The sequence below is a fragment of the Podarcis liolepis genome, assembly GCF_965112155.1.
Source record: "Podarcis liolepis genome assembly, chromosome: 10".
In the NCBI taxonomy this organism is placed as follows: Eukaryota; Metazoa; Chordata; class Lepidosauria; order Squamata; family Lacertidae; genus Podarcis; species Podarcis liolepis.
This window is the reverse complement of record NC_139562.1, coordinates 34,692,487-34,708,223: the sequence shown is the minus strand read 5'-3', so window position 1 is coordinate 34,708,223 and position 15,737 is coordinate 34,692,487. Positions and strand designations below refer to the sequence as shown.

At 43.7% G+C, this 15,737-nt stretch overlaps 1 protein-coding gene across 12 annotated transcripts in view; it reads right to left on the bottom strand.

Annotated features, from left to right (window-relative positions):
* The window catches only part of ANKS1B (ankyrin repeat and sterile alpha motif domain containing 1B), a 324,701-nt gene that overhangs the window by 139,396 nt on the left and 169,568 nt on the right, over positions 1 to 15,737 (bottom strand). For all 12 annotated transcript variants that reach the window (XM_083462878.1, XM_083462889.1, XM_083462890.1 and 9 more), the window contains one exon: positions 4,747 to 4,845. In XM_083462878.1, coding sequence (XP_083319004.1) covers positions 4,747 to 4,845 — 99 coding nt within the window. The remainder of the gene's footprint in view (positions 1 to 4,746; positions 4,846 to 15,737) is intronic.

Genomic DNA, 15,737 nt, shown 5'->3' with positions numbered 1-15,737 from the left:
ATGCCGCCACCACACCCATTGTGAATGGATCAAGGCAATGGTTCCACAATATCAATGGACATCCTCTGGAAGGGTACTTCTACCATGCACAGACCTCCTTGCTTTCTGACAGGTATAAAAGATTTGACGAAGTGCTTTAATATTTTTCCCTACCAGCAGCCAGTGGAAGTTCAGTGGAAGTTTCTTCTTTATTATTTGCAAAACTTCTTGATGTCAGGAGGTTTAGCAGTTAGGTTGAGAAGTGCAAGTCAGTACTTTTCCGATAACCACTAACTGGCATTGCAATTCCCAGTTGGCCCCATACCCCCTTGGAAAGGAGCTCTTATTACACGGTTCCCTTTTGCATACAAATCTGGACCTGCATTTATATAACAAGGCAAAGGCTTCCTCCTAAAACAGATTTTTGAGTCTCTTTCACACATCCTTCAGTATGTTGCTCCTGCTGGAACTCAGGAAGATGCTTTGAAGGTTTACAGCTCTGAGGTTACTGATATCCCTGCCCTCCTGTTCCTCAGGACTCTACTGGAGCACTAATTTTCAAGCTTGAGATGCCTACAGGGATTTCTTTGGTGCTGAATGTACTTTTCCTTATATTGTATCATCCTCTTGCAACACTCTGGCAAATAATTACATTTTATCGGCTCAGTAGTGGAAAGGATTGCTTCTTGAATTCTAGCTTTTGATTCATCCATCCAGTACTGTAATTTAAAATATGGTCCAAATAGCAAAAGCCACGTCATACTTTTTTGATAACATTAAAAAAAATCAGTTGTGCTAATGGTTAAACTAATCATCTTCTTCATCTAAGTCTTGTTCTTTTCATAGTTTCTGATTTTGTCAAAACCCTCCGCATTCTATGCAGTTCATTTATACACTCACAAATCTGAGACCAGAAGTCAACTGAATGCTCATAAAAGATCCAGAAATCACAGCATGATCCTTTTAAAAGTTAGGACATAGTTGCTTTTCTGGTGTGCCAGGTGTTTTATGATGTCTGTGTGGGGTGAAGAAGGAAGAGGTGGTCATAACTGGCTTGGGGTCGTGATTCACTGACACTTTCGCTTGGTGCCTTTTCACAATGTGTCTCTGCACCTTGCCCCCAAAATTATCAGCTTCCTCACAATTCTTAGCCTCCTTCCTTGCCTTTCAAGCTGTCATCTTCCCCGCTCTTTAGCTCATAATTTTATATTCAGCACTTCTTTTTCATGAGCACATCTTAGCTTCATGACCTCCACTGCTGTCACTTGATTCCCAGGCTGATAGCTTCTTCCTTTAGGCCTTTTGGTGACTCCATGGCTGCTTGTTTCTTAAGCAGAATGCTCTTGCCTGCTACCTCTATAGAAAAGGAAGGATTCTTGACACCAAAACCAAATACTTTTTCAACTGCATTGATGGCCTCGCTGCTTCATTATATAATATTATAACTTTTAAATGTCAAATTCTGCTCAAACCAACTGGGTTTTGCACAACTGTGTTTCAGATTTCCAATGCAGTTCAATATGTCTTGGAACTAACGATGGGTGATAATTAAAAAATCATACTTAGCTCACCTAGTTATGAATTCAGTATTATGTGTTTGGTGGAAATGTTCTCCATTATTTCAAGATTTTGAAGTATCTAAGGATTTTGTGCATGTGCATCTCAAACGTGCATCATGTGAAAATGATATGCATAATATATCATGTGTTACAACAATACCACCTTTTTCTCATTGGCAGTTTTTGCATTTCTTTTTATTCTTATTTTTACCATTGTGTGGTGCAGCAGCGTAGTTAGGTAACTGTACGCGCAGCAAGGCGACCTCTCTTTAGATGGTGACATGTCCCAACTTCAGCCCAGTGATTCACACAAGGAAATTCCTGAAGGTGAGGCCTGACATAGGCATCCCACTGCTATTGCACACAGACAGTGTTCACTTATCCAGATGCCAGTTCACAGCACTCCTTAGAAAAGCCATCCTTGAGTGTGGGTTGGACTCCAGAGTATTTTCTGCACATTCCTTTTGTATACCGTAGGCGCAGCCACCATGGCTTTCTGCTGGGGCCTTTCCCTGGCTCACATTAAAGCTCTGGGCCATTGCCAATCATTTGCTTATAGGCACTATGTGTGCACTGCGATCCATGGCCTCACTGCCTCTTGTTGATGATTTCTTGCAGGTACAAGCCACAAACAGGCATAGATCTACAGTCACAGTATAGTGCACTGAGCTCAGGCACATGTTTTATCAACTTCATGGGGCCAGCACCTTGGTTTAGAAGACAGAGCACATAACACCTGGATGAGCCAAATGGGCATGCCCTGGGATGATCTAATGCCATGGTTGACAGCATGGGTGACAGCACTGGAGCTGCCTGATGCCCTCATTATTCAGCTTATTGAAAATGATCTGGTCAAGAAGAAGAAATACATAGACCTCATCTGGGCAACAGCTGCAGATCTCAAGGCCTTCATATGGCGCACCCAAGCTTGTCTATTTTTGGGTACAGGTACTTGGAGTGGCGGCAGTGGCACGGAGCATCAGAACTGTTCTATCAATCTTGTCTGGAAGAAGGTGAACAGCACAATGTCCTGCTTGGTATCCTGGTTAGATGAGTGCATTGTTTGGCATCCTGCTATCACTTATGACAAAATGGACTTGTATCAATGAAATGGCTTGTACCTATCACCTACAGGCAATGAGGCCAGGCTGATGAACATCTACTGGAGCCTGTGGGACTGGTTGCAGATGTGAGTGGTTGGGCAACAAGCTGGAATGGAGGGGCCAACTCATGTGGCAGAAAAAGGCACTTGGTTGGATCCTTAGTCTAAAGCTATGGGGTAGGTAGGTGCCCAACCCACAGACCCAGGATCAAAATTCAGGGAACCTTAGTAACGGGGTCCAGTGGTTGGGTTCTGACTGAAAGCCCAGACATGGGCCAACAGGCCATAGAACACCCCAGATGACATACTGGCAGGATCATCTTACAGATCTACATCACAGGGGATCCTTAACCACAGGATCGACCCTGATGGAGTTATCAGCCAGCAGTTGGGTTGGCTGATTCAGGATGCATACCCAATGCTTATGCCGAAACCGACCTACATCTGTAATCAATAAAGTTGTGGCCATTTCGATCCCAAACTGGTGTCACACCATTTTTTGCTGCTTCTACACTTCAAAACCCCTCCACACAGTAACCTCTGGCCCGCTGGGCTTGGGTCTGCAATGTGTCATAACTCCACATTGAGAGATTATAATTAATTTTTTCTCATATTTGGGGAAATTATTAACAGAATGGATTCCATATTTGCATCCAGTCGTAAGTATCAAAGGCAGAACAACTTTAACCAACATGATGTGTATGTAGTTTTATTAGAAGTATATATGCCCCAAGCTTCTAGTATGTTTGCATTGTCCAGAGCATCTTACAAACTTTTAAAACAAATAAACATAGATAGAGTGGAAGTTTCTTGAAAGAATTGCAGGTCTCCTTGGAAAGGATCTCAAAAATCATTAATGTATTGGAGCACTGCCTGGCTGCTTTGAGTTGCCTGAGTGTCAGGGACTGGACTGAAGGGGAAGGCTGGGAACCACTCCCTTCTCCTCCTTTGCTTCCCTCGGGGGAGGGGGAGTGGGTGGATCCACCCCTCCTCCAGTAGTTTCAAGAGAAGAGGGAGACAGGGTTGAATTGCAACAGAACTCAGAGCTGCCAAGTTATGAGGTGTTGAGAAAAGGAGTAAGAGTGGGAGAATTGCCAGCAGAGATGTCCTTGGAGAGCACAGAAGAGCCACCATACTGCATACACATCGCTAACTTAGAAATCAAGAGCAAAGGGCTCAAAGACATTTGACTCCTGAGGCCACCCATAGGGCCACAGGCTGTGACTGGGGAAAGAAGGGAAGGGGCTTAGAGTGAGCAACATCCCTATGGAGTTAAGTACTGGATTCTTTGCCTTACACCACGCGAACCATAAATACAAACTTTCTTGCTTCTGCCTTGATCCTTGATGCTGCCAGGGGAGGATAGAATCACCCACACCTGACACTACGGGAAGTTATTCTAACTTTTGCTGGGCATTGCAGGTTGGGTGGAGATGGTGGCGATTTCTGAGCCCCAGAGGTACTGAGCACACATATGCACAGACAGTGAGGTGGGGGAGTTCTAGGAAAAAGCAGAAGCTACTGTGAAAGATGACTTACAGGCTGCCTTTCTGCTGCATCTCTCTCTCTCTCTTCCCCACCTCCAACCACTATATAGTCAACGAGAAGCAACAAGACCCGGAACTTTTGTGGATAAACTGGTTGTTGTCACTCATCCCCAGTGCCAGAACACAGTCTCTGTTGTCTGAAAACAGTCATCTTTCTGTTTTAATATCCTGATGTGCCTGTGGATTGGTTTCCTCCCTTCTCAAGGAGGGAAAACCATGGAATGTACAAGAAGCAGTGATGCCCACCAACTTGGATGACTTTAAAAGATGATTAGAATAAGTCATGGATCATAAGGCTACCAATGAACCTACTTGAATATGTTACTGCTGTCTCTCCAGTTATAGAGAATGTTATTTTAAAAAGGGCACCGATATGAATCAGACATTGCACAGGTGACAAGGACTAAAAATTATGTTGGCAGATAGCGAGGCCCGGAAGGACAACATTTTGTACTTAAGAATGATGCAATAATAATAATAATAATAATAATAATAATAATAATAATAATGGCCTCTTGCTTATGACATTGGAATGGGGACAGGAAAAACAAAAGGGTACCTTTGGAAGGAGCTGAATTGCCTGTAAAATTCTTTGTCTGTGTCCAGAATTAAGTATTCCAATTTCTAAAAGGTCTTGATCCTCCATCACGTTGCTTCCCTAAAACAAACAAGAAAATATAGTGACAGGTATATATTGGCAAATATTTTAGGTAGTTTAAAACATCTTATGCTACTGGATTTTAACAAGTACAGTACCTTGGGTTACATACGCATCAGGTTACATACGCTTCAATTTACAGACTCCGCTAACCCAGAAATAGTACCTCGGGTTAAGAACTTTGCTTCAGGATGAGAACAGAAATCGTGCTCTGGTGGCGCAGCAGCAGCAAGAGGCCCCATTAGCTAAAGTGGTGCTTCAGGTTAAGAACAGTTTCAGATTAAGAACGGACCTCTGGAACGAATTAAGTACTTAACCCGAGGTACCACTGTACATTGTTAACAACAAATCATGAATCATGATCACACTTCTTTTCAGGTTCAGAAAATGTAAAAGTTATAGTATCACTACTCCACTGCTAGTATTAGCAATTAATTAAATATATTGTTCCATGCCACCCCAATCTCCAAGTGGTGCAAGATTCCAGGGGTACCATGTGCTTTCCCAGGGTTCATCTTTCCTTTTTAAATGAGGCACAGCAGAAATTGTAGTGTTTTTATTATATACGTTTCATTTACACATTAATACAACCTGAGCCTACAATAGAGGGGTTCACAGCATTAATACCCCAAAAGGGTCTTGTTTCTACTATAGCCATAGCCTTGTATTCAAACAGAAGTCAAACATTGCTTTGACTCTCTCTCCAGCTTGCTGCTGGCCCATATTATTGCAACGTTCAACTCTAAACTCTGGCTATATCCTTAAAAATGTCTTACACAGAGCCCCTTTCCTTTGTTCCCCTTAATGGCCCATCACCCAGGCAATCATGTCATCAGGAAGCTAGTCTGGTTCATATTTTAAGTTACAGGATCAGGCAGTTAGAGGTGACAGTACTCTGCACCAGTGAGTACCAATCAACACCAAAAAGCACTGCATGGGCATGTTCCCATCATTATCACTGTATGGAGATGACATTGTGTGGCTGTTGCACAAAGAGCTGCATACATGAGCAGCACGGAGTCCACACTAAACTGCTGTTTAGAAGTGCTCCTTTAAAAACAACACATCTGTGTACTATTCAAGGAATCCAGTGTTGGTTCTCTTTTGTGTTGATTTCCCCCTTCCTCTTTCTTTTCCTGCTTTCAAAAATTTTATTTGCTGGATTTTATTGCATGATTTTGGGAAAGGATCTAAGTGACAACTGGGAGGAACCATATAGATGGGTTGTAGGCAAAGCTAGTCCTACTCAGAGTAGACCCACTGAAATTGATAGACGTGACTAACTTAGAGCAGAGCCATTAAAATTAATGTATCTAAGTTAGTCATGTCTAGCACTTTCAACTGGAAAAACCAAGTTGGATGCAACTCATGTGATTTAATTGTTAATACTTTGTAACAATAAACATAACTTACGGCACACTCCACTATTGCCACAGTAGCTAAAACAACTCTATTTCAGAAGCAGATAGAAACAAAGTCACACAGAATGGCAAGCAGGTGAATCTGGAGTAAGGTGAATACCGGCTTGTTCATCATTCAACTGGCAATATCAAGTGATGACTCATGGGTGCCAAACACGCAAATCATGTACCCCAGACTGAGCTTTTCTCTCACCTCAAATGCAGCTCTTTTTCAAAGGGTAGTTCATGCATTCTACTATGAGTGAGACACTGATGAAACTAAGACTGATCCAAATGTTCCAACCCACCAAATATCCCAGCATTTAAGGGTTCAGAGGGGAAGCTCTCACAAAGATTAGGAAGGGTGAGCATATATTTGGCTGGGTGAGGTGACAGCAGTACTATTCCTCCCCCCAAATAATGTCCTGGGAATGATACCCAATCTCCAAAGTGTGCGAGAACAGTGGTACTGACAGGGGCTGAGCCGAGCCACTGCAGTGCTTATCAGGAAAGAGGGTTAGGAGTATCTCAGCAATAAATAAATAAAAACCGGTGTCAGTAAAGTTGACACCAAAACAGCGCATGTCCAGTGATCATAGTAACTCTTCCCAGCAGGTCTTGCCCCAATGAGACACTGAAGGTCCCTGTATTCCCACCTCCCTCTAAGGCTCCTCCTCTCCAGGGTTTTTCCCAAGGAGTCGCAAACTGTTTCTGCACACAACCAATCTCTGCTCAGTTCTTTTCATTTATCTGCATGTTATGGGATACTGAGCTTGGGGAGGAGCTGGATGCAGCAGGAGTGGGAGACTCCCTGGATTCTTCAACAGCCTGCCTCATCTCTGTATCCTGCCCCCCCCCCTGAGTCTGGACAACTCTCTGCCACAGCCTCTTCCTGCTCACTAAACCCTGTTCCCTCTTTAGCTTCTGACACCTTCTTTCCAGCAGTGGAGGAAGGGTCTCGCGCACCTGGGGTGGTGTGCCCAGGTGCGGGGAAAACCGCCCATAGGGGTGGGGCACGGTGCCCATAGGGGCGTGGGGCATGGGGCGCAATGCCCAAAGGGACGGCACAGGGCGCATGGCATCCCATGCCATCCCTATGGGTGCCACAGCGCACCCCGTCCCTATGGACATCGCATGCCCCATGCCGTCCCTATGGGTGCCGCGGCACACCCTGTCCCTATGGATGCCCCATGCCGTGCCATCCCTATGGGCGCTGCAGTGCACCCTTTCCCTATGGACACTGCACGCCCTGCCCTGTGCAGTTCCGTGCCTATGGGCGCCACACACTACAGGGCGCCCGGCACCCATAGGGATGGCACGGACACCCATACGGGACAAGACAAGGCATACGGTGCCCATAGGGATGGGCGCACAGCGGGGCCTCAGCCGCCCTACAGCTGGGGGGGGGGGAGGCAGCTGGCAGACAGTGTGGAGTCTGCAGTCGGCGAGAAGCACGGCTCATTCACACTGCAGGCCCCGCGGTGATGAGTGCTGCCCACCATTTTGTTACTCCCCGTCAGGGTGACACCCGGGGTGGGTCGCATGCCCTGCACCCCCCTTTGTACTCCCCTGCTCCTCTCCGTAGTCCTCTCCCTCTGCCCACTCTACATCTCCCCCCCCAATCCCTTGGGGGTTCTTCAGTTGGCGCCTCCCACCACTCCTCTGTATCCAGCCAGCCCAAGGCATTGCTTTAAAGAGGCAGAAAAAGTGTTAATGGGAGAAGCCCCCTTGTAATTTAAACTTGGCACTTTAAAGTAGTACTGCCATCATCAACCCAAATGTCATCTGATCTTTTCTCCACTCTCTGAATTTCCCAACCACACCTTTGCTGGGAAGAAAGGTCTGATGGAGAAGTGGGAGGCAACCTTTGTGCAGCTCTAGATGAAACACTAAGAGATTTACATACGTACATGTGTGAATCATTCACCAGTTACCTGAATTGTAGCACAGTACCACCATTCACTAAATGAAGAGCCCTGCTATTATTAGCTTATGTACGGGTGATACATACATGGCTGCAAGCTAATAGACATAGATGAAAACATACTAAAGAAAAAAAACATATCCCATTTTACATTTGGGGCTCTTACAGCAACTTTCCATGCTTTATGTAAAGCAATTTTATATTATTTTCTATCTATTCTTTGTGTAACCTTCAATATGCAGGAAAGTGGGCTGAAAATTGAGCAAGCAAACAAATGTGTGAGGAGGTGGAGAGAAAGTTAAAGCTATTCCCTTAACCTGCTGGGACAATCTGCCATTTAGTCCTTGCCCTCCCAGAACACTGCTCACCAGCAACCACCCATTATGTGGTCTTGTGAATATCTGCATATTTCCCCCCAAAGCAGATTGTTTGGTGGGTGGAAAGCAGAGTAACTCCAAAGGCTGAAGACAGAAATGAGACATCTGAATTGCTTATGAAACTGAAGGCCCATAAGAAGTAGACTACTTTTGATATTTGGCATAATCATTGCTCCTTAATTTTGCCAACATTACTCCCAGAAAAGATACCCATTGTAATTAAGGATCTAGAACAGGAAGCCTGAAGCAATTAAATAGTGCATAAGCATCACTTTCTGAAAATGAGCAAAGATTTGATGAGCAATAAGTGAGAGTGCAAATGCAAGTTAAAGCCTGATCTCTCATGGGCCTCGGAGGAAGACAACAGTCTCCCCACCCCACCCCAAAAAAAGAACGTTAGAGAATAATGTGCACTGCTCAGCAGAAAACTCCAAATACCGTTATGCATTTAAAAAAGAGCATGACTTCGATTATAGCTGTATTAAAACCCTTGGAGCTGCATTGTCAGCACAGAGCTAGGGTGGGATGGGAAACTGGAAGAAATGAAGGTACTTTCTATTGATTGGGAAATTCTGGTTTTGTTGATCTCATAGAAATGCAGAGTTTGAAAGGGACCACAAGGGTCATCTAGTGCAACCCCCTGCAATGCAGGAATCTTTCTGCCCATTGTGGGGCTCGAACCCGTGATCCTGAAATTAAGAGTCTCATGCTGAGCTATCCCAGGGAGTCCCTACTTTTTCATTTGAACCAGAAGTAGCAGCAAGGCTACAGGGCTACAATGTCTGTAAAAACAGAAATGGCTGCACATCAGAGCCAACTCAGAATCACTCTTTTCATTCATATCCTTGCAAAGGAAGCACAAGGATATAATGTAAGTTTATTTTGGTTTTCCAAAATATTTCATTTAAAGAAATATTTAATTCATATTTTTGTAAATATAGTTATAAAAAGGCAAAAAGTATGGGTGGGGGAAAGGAACTAAGGGTAGAAATCTAAAGCTAAAGAAAAGGGAGGAATAACAAAAGGAACGTAGGGCTAGGGAAAAGCCCTTCAGATATTTGAAGATGGGTATTATATGTCCTCACAGCCTCATCTTATCCAGGCTAAACCCAACTCCTTCAACCATTCCTCATAAGGCATGGTTTCCTGACTCTTGATCACTGTGGCCACCCTCTGCACATGTTCCAGCTTATCAATATCCTCCTTAGAGAGTGGTGCCCAGAACTAGATACAGTACTCCAGGTGGGGTATGACCAAGGCAGAATAGATTGGTACTATCAATTCCCTTGATCAGGACACTATACTTCTGTTGATGCAGCCTTGAATAGCATTACCCCCTCTTTTTTTTTTTTCTTTTTTTTTTTTTTTTTTTGCTAATGTATTACACGGTTGATTCATGTTAAGCTTGTGGTTTACTAAGACCCCCAGTTCCTTTTCACATGTACTACTCGCAATCCAGGCATCTCTCACCTTATATTTGCACAGCTCGTTATTCATGCCTAAGTATAGAACCTTACATTTGTTCCCATTTTGTTTGTTCTCAAATCTGGCAAGGTCATCTTGATTCCTGATTCTGTCTTCTGCAGCATTAGCTATCCCTCACAGTTTGGTGTCATCTGCAAATTTGATGATCTCCCCCTCAATTCCTTTATTCAAGTTGTTTATAAAGACATTTAATAACAATGGGCCCAGAACAGAACCCTGTGACACTTCACTTGTCCCTTTTTTCTAGGGTAATGAGGAGCCATTAGTGAGCACTCTTTGGGTTCAGTCAGTCAACCAGCTACGAATCCACACAACAGTTACCTCATCCAGCCCACATTCTACCAGCTTCTCCACAAGAAGATCATGGAGGAATTTGTCAAAAGCCTTACTGATAACAAGAAACCCTATGTCCACAGCATTCCCCTGATCCCCCAAGCTTGAAACAGTGTGTATATATATATATATATATATATATATATATATATATATGAAATTTGTCTGGCGTGACTTGTTTTTGAGAAACCCATGCTGGGTCTTAGTAATCACAACATCGTTTTCTAAGTGCTCACAGCAGCAGTGGAGCAAGCCAAATGGGCGCCTGGAGTGGCACGCGTGCCCTGCGCCCAGGGGCAGGGCCAGCTGCCCGCGGGCCGGGGTCAGCCAGGGCAGGACGCTCCGTGGGGCCTCCAAGGAGTCTGCCTGCCTCCTCTCATTCAGCCACCCTACAGCTGAGGGGGAGGTGGTGGGCAGACCGTTTGGGGCAGGCCCCACAATGAGTTCCGACTGGCATTTTGTCACCCCCTCAGTGGTGACACCCGGGGCGACCTGCCCCCCCCCCCCGCCCCCTTCCTCCATCTCTGGCTCACAGACTGACCATTTGCTGGTCTTTAAACAGTACAGCAGCACTGTAGGACAAAACCAAGAAAAAGCAGCTCTCATGTGCTAGTAAAATGTTTAAAAGCCAACTCACCCCGCTTGACATATTAAGTCATGAAATAGCGCAATATATTTAATGATTGGAAAACTGTGTATTATTTATGATCACACTGTAAAGTAAATTAGCAACATATCTTATTCAGTAATAGAAACTATATTTCTTTATCAGTGTGTGAAGCCATGTTGGGCTGTTCCAGCCCTGAATCTTGTTCCAGCCCTGAATCTGTTTTTCACAATGAAAGATGCTGTTTGCTGGCTGTTTCTCTGAAAAGTAGCACTTCGCTAGGGAGAGGAAAAACCCACTTTACTGCAATATTGTGACCTTTGTCTCACCTCTCTTTCATCCCAAGTGAAGAGGGAGGTACTGCACTGCACATCATCTCCTTTAAAGTGGCCATTATCACTTTGAAAGAAGCAATTTGCAGCGTGAACATCTTTTGGCAAATATTTTACTGAAGTTGAGGTACCATGCTATGTATCACACCACTATGACCCACCTTCTTTAAAGGAGGCTATCCAGAGCAATTCAATCCTTGGAGGTGATCTGCATGCAACACACAGCATAATCCCTCCCCTCTTTTGGAAAGCACTGCAGATTGTCACCATTCACACAGCCATCCCAGTTTCTGATTTGATCCCAAAATGTCCTGCTTTTCCTTAGGATGTCCCTATTTTCAATGGATAAATGTTCAAGGGTATGGAGTTGTCTAACACCTGAGCCATCTGAAGGCAATCGTGTACAGTACTACCTCGGGTTAAGTACTTAATTCGTTCCGGAGGTCCGTTCTTAACCTGAAACTGTTCTTAACCTGAAGCACCACTTTAGCTAATGGGGCCTCCTGCTGCTGCTGCGCTGCCGGAGCACAATTTCTGTTCTCATCCTGAAGCAAAGTTCTTAACGCGAGGTACTATTTCTGGGTTAGCGGAGTCTGTAACCTGAAGCATATGTAACCTGAAGCGTATGTAACCTGAGGTACCACTGTATAGGGAAGTTTTTTAAAATGTTTAAAGTTTAATTGTGTTTTTATATATGTTGGAAGCTGCCCAGAACGGCTGGGGCAACCCAATAAGATGTGTGGGGTATAAATAGTAAAATTATCATTATGGAATGGGATGTCCCTATTTTCACCAGAGAAATGATGGAAGGTATGTTCACATGCCTGCTGAAAGATCTCCAAAATGGAGGCCTTCTTTTCAAATGGTGTCCCCCCCCCCAAAAAAAAAACACATGGGAAAAGGAGATCCTACACTATGCAGAGTATCCATTCTAGGCCTGGAATAAGGTCCTGGTAATTTTGTTCATAAAGGCAAAAAAGAAAAGAAAAACATATTTACTAGATTATTAAGAAAAGGAAGGGAAAATGTGTTTTTCAGCTCTTCTTTCAACTGACTCTTTTTAACGTAGATTAGTCAGGCAATATATCAAATACATCCCTTGTACATTAAAATTAGCAAATGGCCAGGAATGTTCACGTTTCACTGTGATTGCAAGAGCACTGCTCTAATGCTTTTCTATTAATGTTATTATTGAATGAAAACCTTGTGCCTTGCTTTAACATTTGGATGATTTCTCTAAATCAGGCATAGGCAAACTCGGCCCTCCGGATGTTTTGGGACTACAATTCCCATCATCCCTGACCACTGGTCCTCTTAGCTAGGGATCATGGGAGTTGCAGTCCCAAAACATCTGGAGGGCCGAGTTTGCCTATGCCTGATCTAAACCCTAATGTTAGTGTAGAAGAAATTATTTGACCAGACGCATGGATGTACTAGGCACCCTTCTCAGCTGTGTGCCCAATGTGATGGCACCACTCACGCTGCCCTAAATCCGCCTCTGCTGGCACTCCTGCCAGTATGCCCATGCAGTGCCAACATCCCTGTTTCCTCACCCCTCCCAGTAAATGGTAGTGATTCCATTGTCAATAAGTCAGTCACCAACCATGAACGATATAAAATGTTTCTATCACAGCTAGCTATGATAAAAAAGTAACTTTAATAACTAGCACCTGAGGGTTTTCTCCGCCACCGCAGCTCACCAGCTATTCTTTTGCATCGTATCTTTTAGACGGAAAGCAGGGGCTGTCTTTGTTTCTGTCTGTCTTGAGAGACAATGGAGTGTGCCTCCAGGGATGGAGAATCACAGCACCTGCTGAGCCTGCAAAGACCAGTGACTTGTCACTGCTGCCTCCCACATTGTTTTTGCTGTGTTAGCAGCACCAAAATGACGTCTATGGGGTGCCAGCCTGGGCAGTGTGTATAGAGGTCCTGGGCTGCCCAGATAATGAGTCTCTCCTCTCAGTGTTGCTGGTGTGGTCCAAAGGAAACCAGAGCAATATAGTTTTGGCACCAGTTTGACTGCAGGAGTTAGTGGCAGGAGGCGGACAAAAATACATGGGGTAAAATGCTTTAAATAAACAAATAAGCTGATTTATTAAAACCATTTTCTATATGGCATGTTGTACCCTCATTGTAGTATTTGGGATGTGCTATCCAGGAACGACAGCTCATTAATCCAGGGTATATAGTTCAGTAAAATATTAAAAACTGGTTTCTTGCTTGCCATTTTTATTACTTTGAAAATGACTTCATTTATCTACTGCTTCTCATTTGGCTCAATCTAGTGTTATAACCCATTGGACCAAACTGTTCTATGTCACTTTCTCCTTCAAGCCCTTCAAACCCAACAAGACACCTTGGTCCAAAGGTGCAAAACCTTGAATTATTTATGAAATTTTGTTACAGTAACAAAATGAAGCAATATGTGCCACTACACTGGTGCCTGAACCCAGCAAGATTATGGATAAATACACACTGAAATGCTGGAAATTTTTCATGAGGATTTTTTAAATACAAAATTTGCAAATTGCTGCAGAAATGGGAACTGAATCGAAGATTGGAAAAAAGAGAAACCAAGATAACTGAAACTGAAATAGATTTCCATCCCTAGTAACAGTATTACAAAAGATTAGAGATATTAAAATGCCAAGCATTATAGAACTGCATGGAAGACACCACATTTTCTTATCAGAACATAACAGCACAAATTATGCTAAAGAAGGTGATTACAGAATGGAAGTCTTGTGTGCTCTGAGAAATATCCCACTATTTGTCTATAGGCAGTTGGTTTATTCCATTCATTCTTTAGTTATACCAGGAGACCAGCCAGATACTTGAATCTTAAAAAACAGACTGCAGGAAATGTCAATTAAAGTGTTCCCTAATACTTATTTGAATAATCTATGTAGAAATGTTACATTCCTGGGATCCCCAATGCTTACTGGAAACAATTTCAACTGCCTGATTCTTCTCCCACCCTTAAAAAAATATAAGAGCAATTGATTAAAGGTTGCCATTTTTATTTTCTTAAAAAAAATAATGTTCCAGCAATTTATTTCACACAGGAAGAGGGCTGTGTTTTGTTTCTCCTTTCCTATTCAGCAGCTGGGGGGCTCACTTAGCTGGCTCACTCCTGTTACTGTGGTAACAAGACGACTGCTGTGATGCGATCTCATGTGCTTCATGCGTAAGAGGTTCTCAACCTTTGTCACAGCAAGGATCCCTGAAGCAATAGGGCTTTTTGTTTTTTAAAAATAATTGATTAAAAATATTAAAATACAGTATTTTATCTTACACTACTAATAAATGTATTAGTACAGAATATATAAAGTAGCCACTACGCAAACTCATTCACATATTGTCAGGGAACTGCCATCAAAGCTAGAGGCGGAGGGAAGGCTCCAAAGGAATGCAGGAGAGGGTCCCAGTAGGAAGAGAGGCAACCCATCTGCTGGGGAAGGAAATCAGCGTAACACCAGTGGAGAAGGGGGGCAGGTGGGGGAATCAGGGAGGAGGCTCCAAGACTCTTCGCTGGAGACCAGCGGAGAGAGTACGGGTACTCCGCTGCCCACACCCTCCCTGCGCAGAAGACCTCCGCGCAGGGAGAGTAGGAGGAGGCTTGGCGTCAAACAACTTTTATGCTGGAAAAGGTTTAGGAAACGCCCACTGACGGATTCTGCCAGCAACTGAGACAGTCACGATGCTGGAGGCTGCTCAGTCAGAAAGGGTTAACCAGGTAACCTAGCCAGGAGTGGCGGCAACTTACGCACGAGCAACCCCTAAACCCATTACACATATGTTCCAAGTTCATTTAAAACATACACCCAGTTTCTAAAATAGGTCAACATATGAATTTGTTTCCTATTTCTTTAGGGCTAAACTGCATGCTATATACTGGGAGCATCATCACTGATTTCCTGACTATTTTCCTTTTTACTAAACACAGCCACTGGGTGGGGACAGCTAATTTGACTAGGAATATGATGCAGAGATGTTGTTGTTTACCCTTTCCTCTGCACTATTTTGCCAAGCTTTATCATGTAAACACACACATTTACTCCATGGATTGAGGAAATGCAGGTATGATACATGTGGAATAACAATTTAGAGCAAGAAGATGGTGTGCCTACAAAGAACTAAGCTTCCCCATTCCCTTCCTCCCCCCCCCCCCACTTTTTAATCAGATTAGCACACACATTCTACCAGTAGCATTTAGTTTTTAAAAAGGTAAGATCATTCACAGATCTCCTGGCATGATGTGTGGTTTAATGCTTTGGGACTCATTGTAGGCGGCGTACTCATCAGAGCAGGTTCAAGATTATTCGCCTCCAACGATAAGCAAGCAAAGTGCACCAGGCCATTTATCATCTGGAACACTGGGTGGGAAATTTACAGTAGTAGAAATTAAAGATTTCTCCCACGGCTTTGTATGAC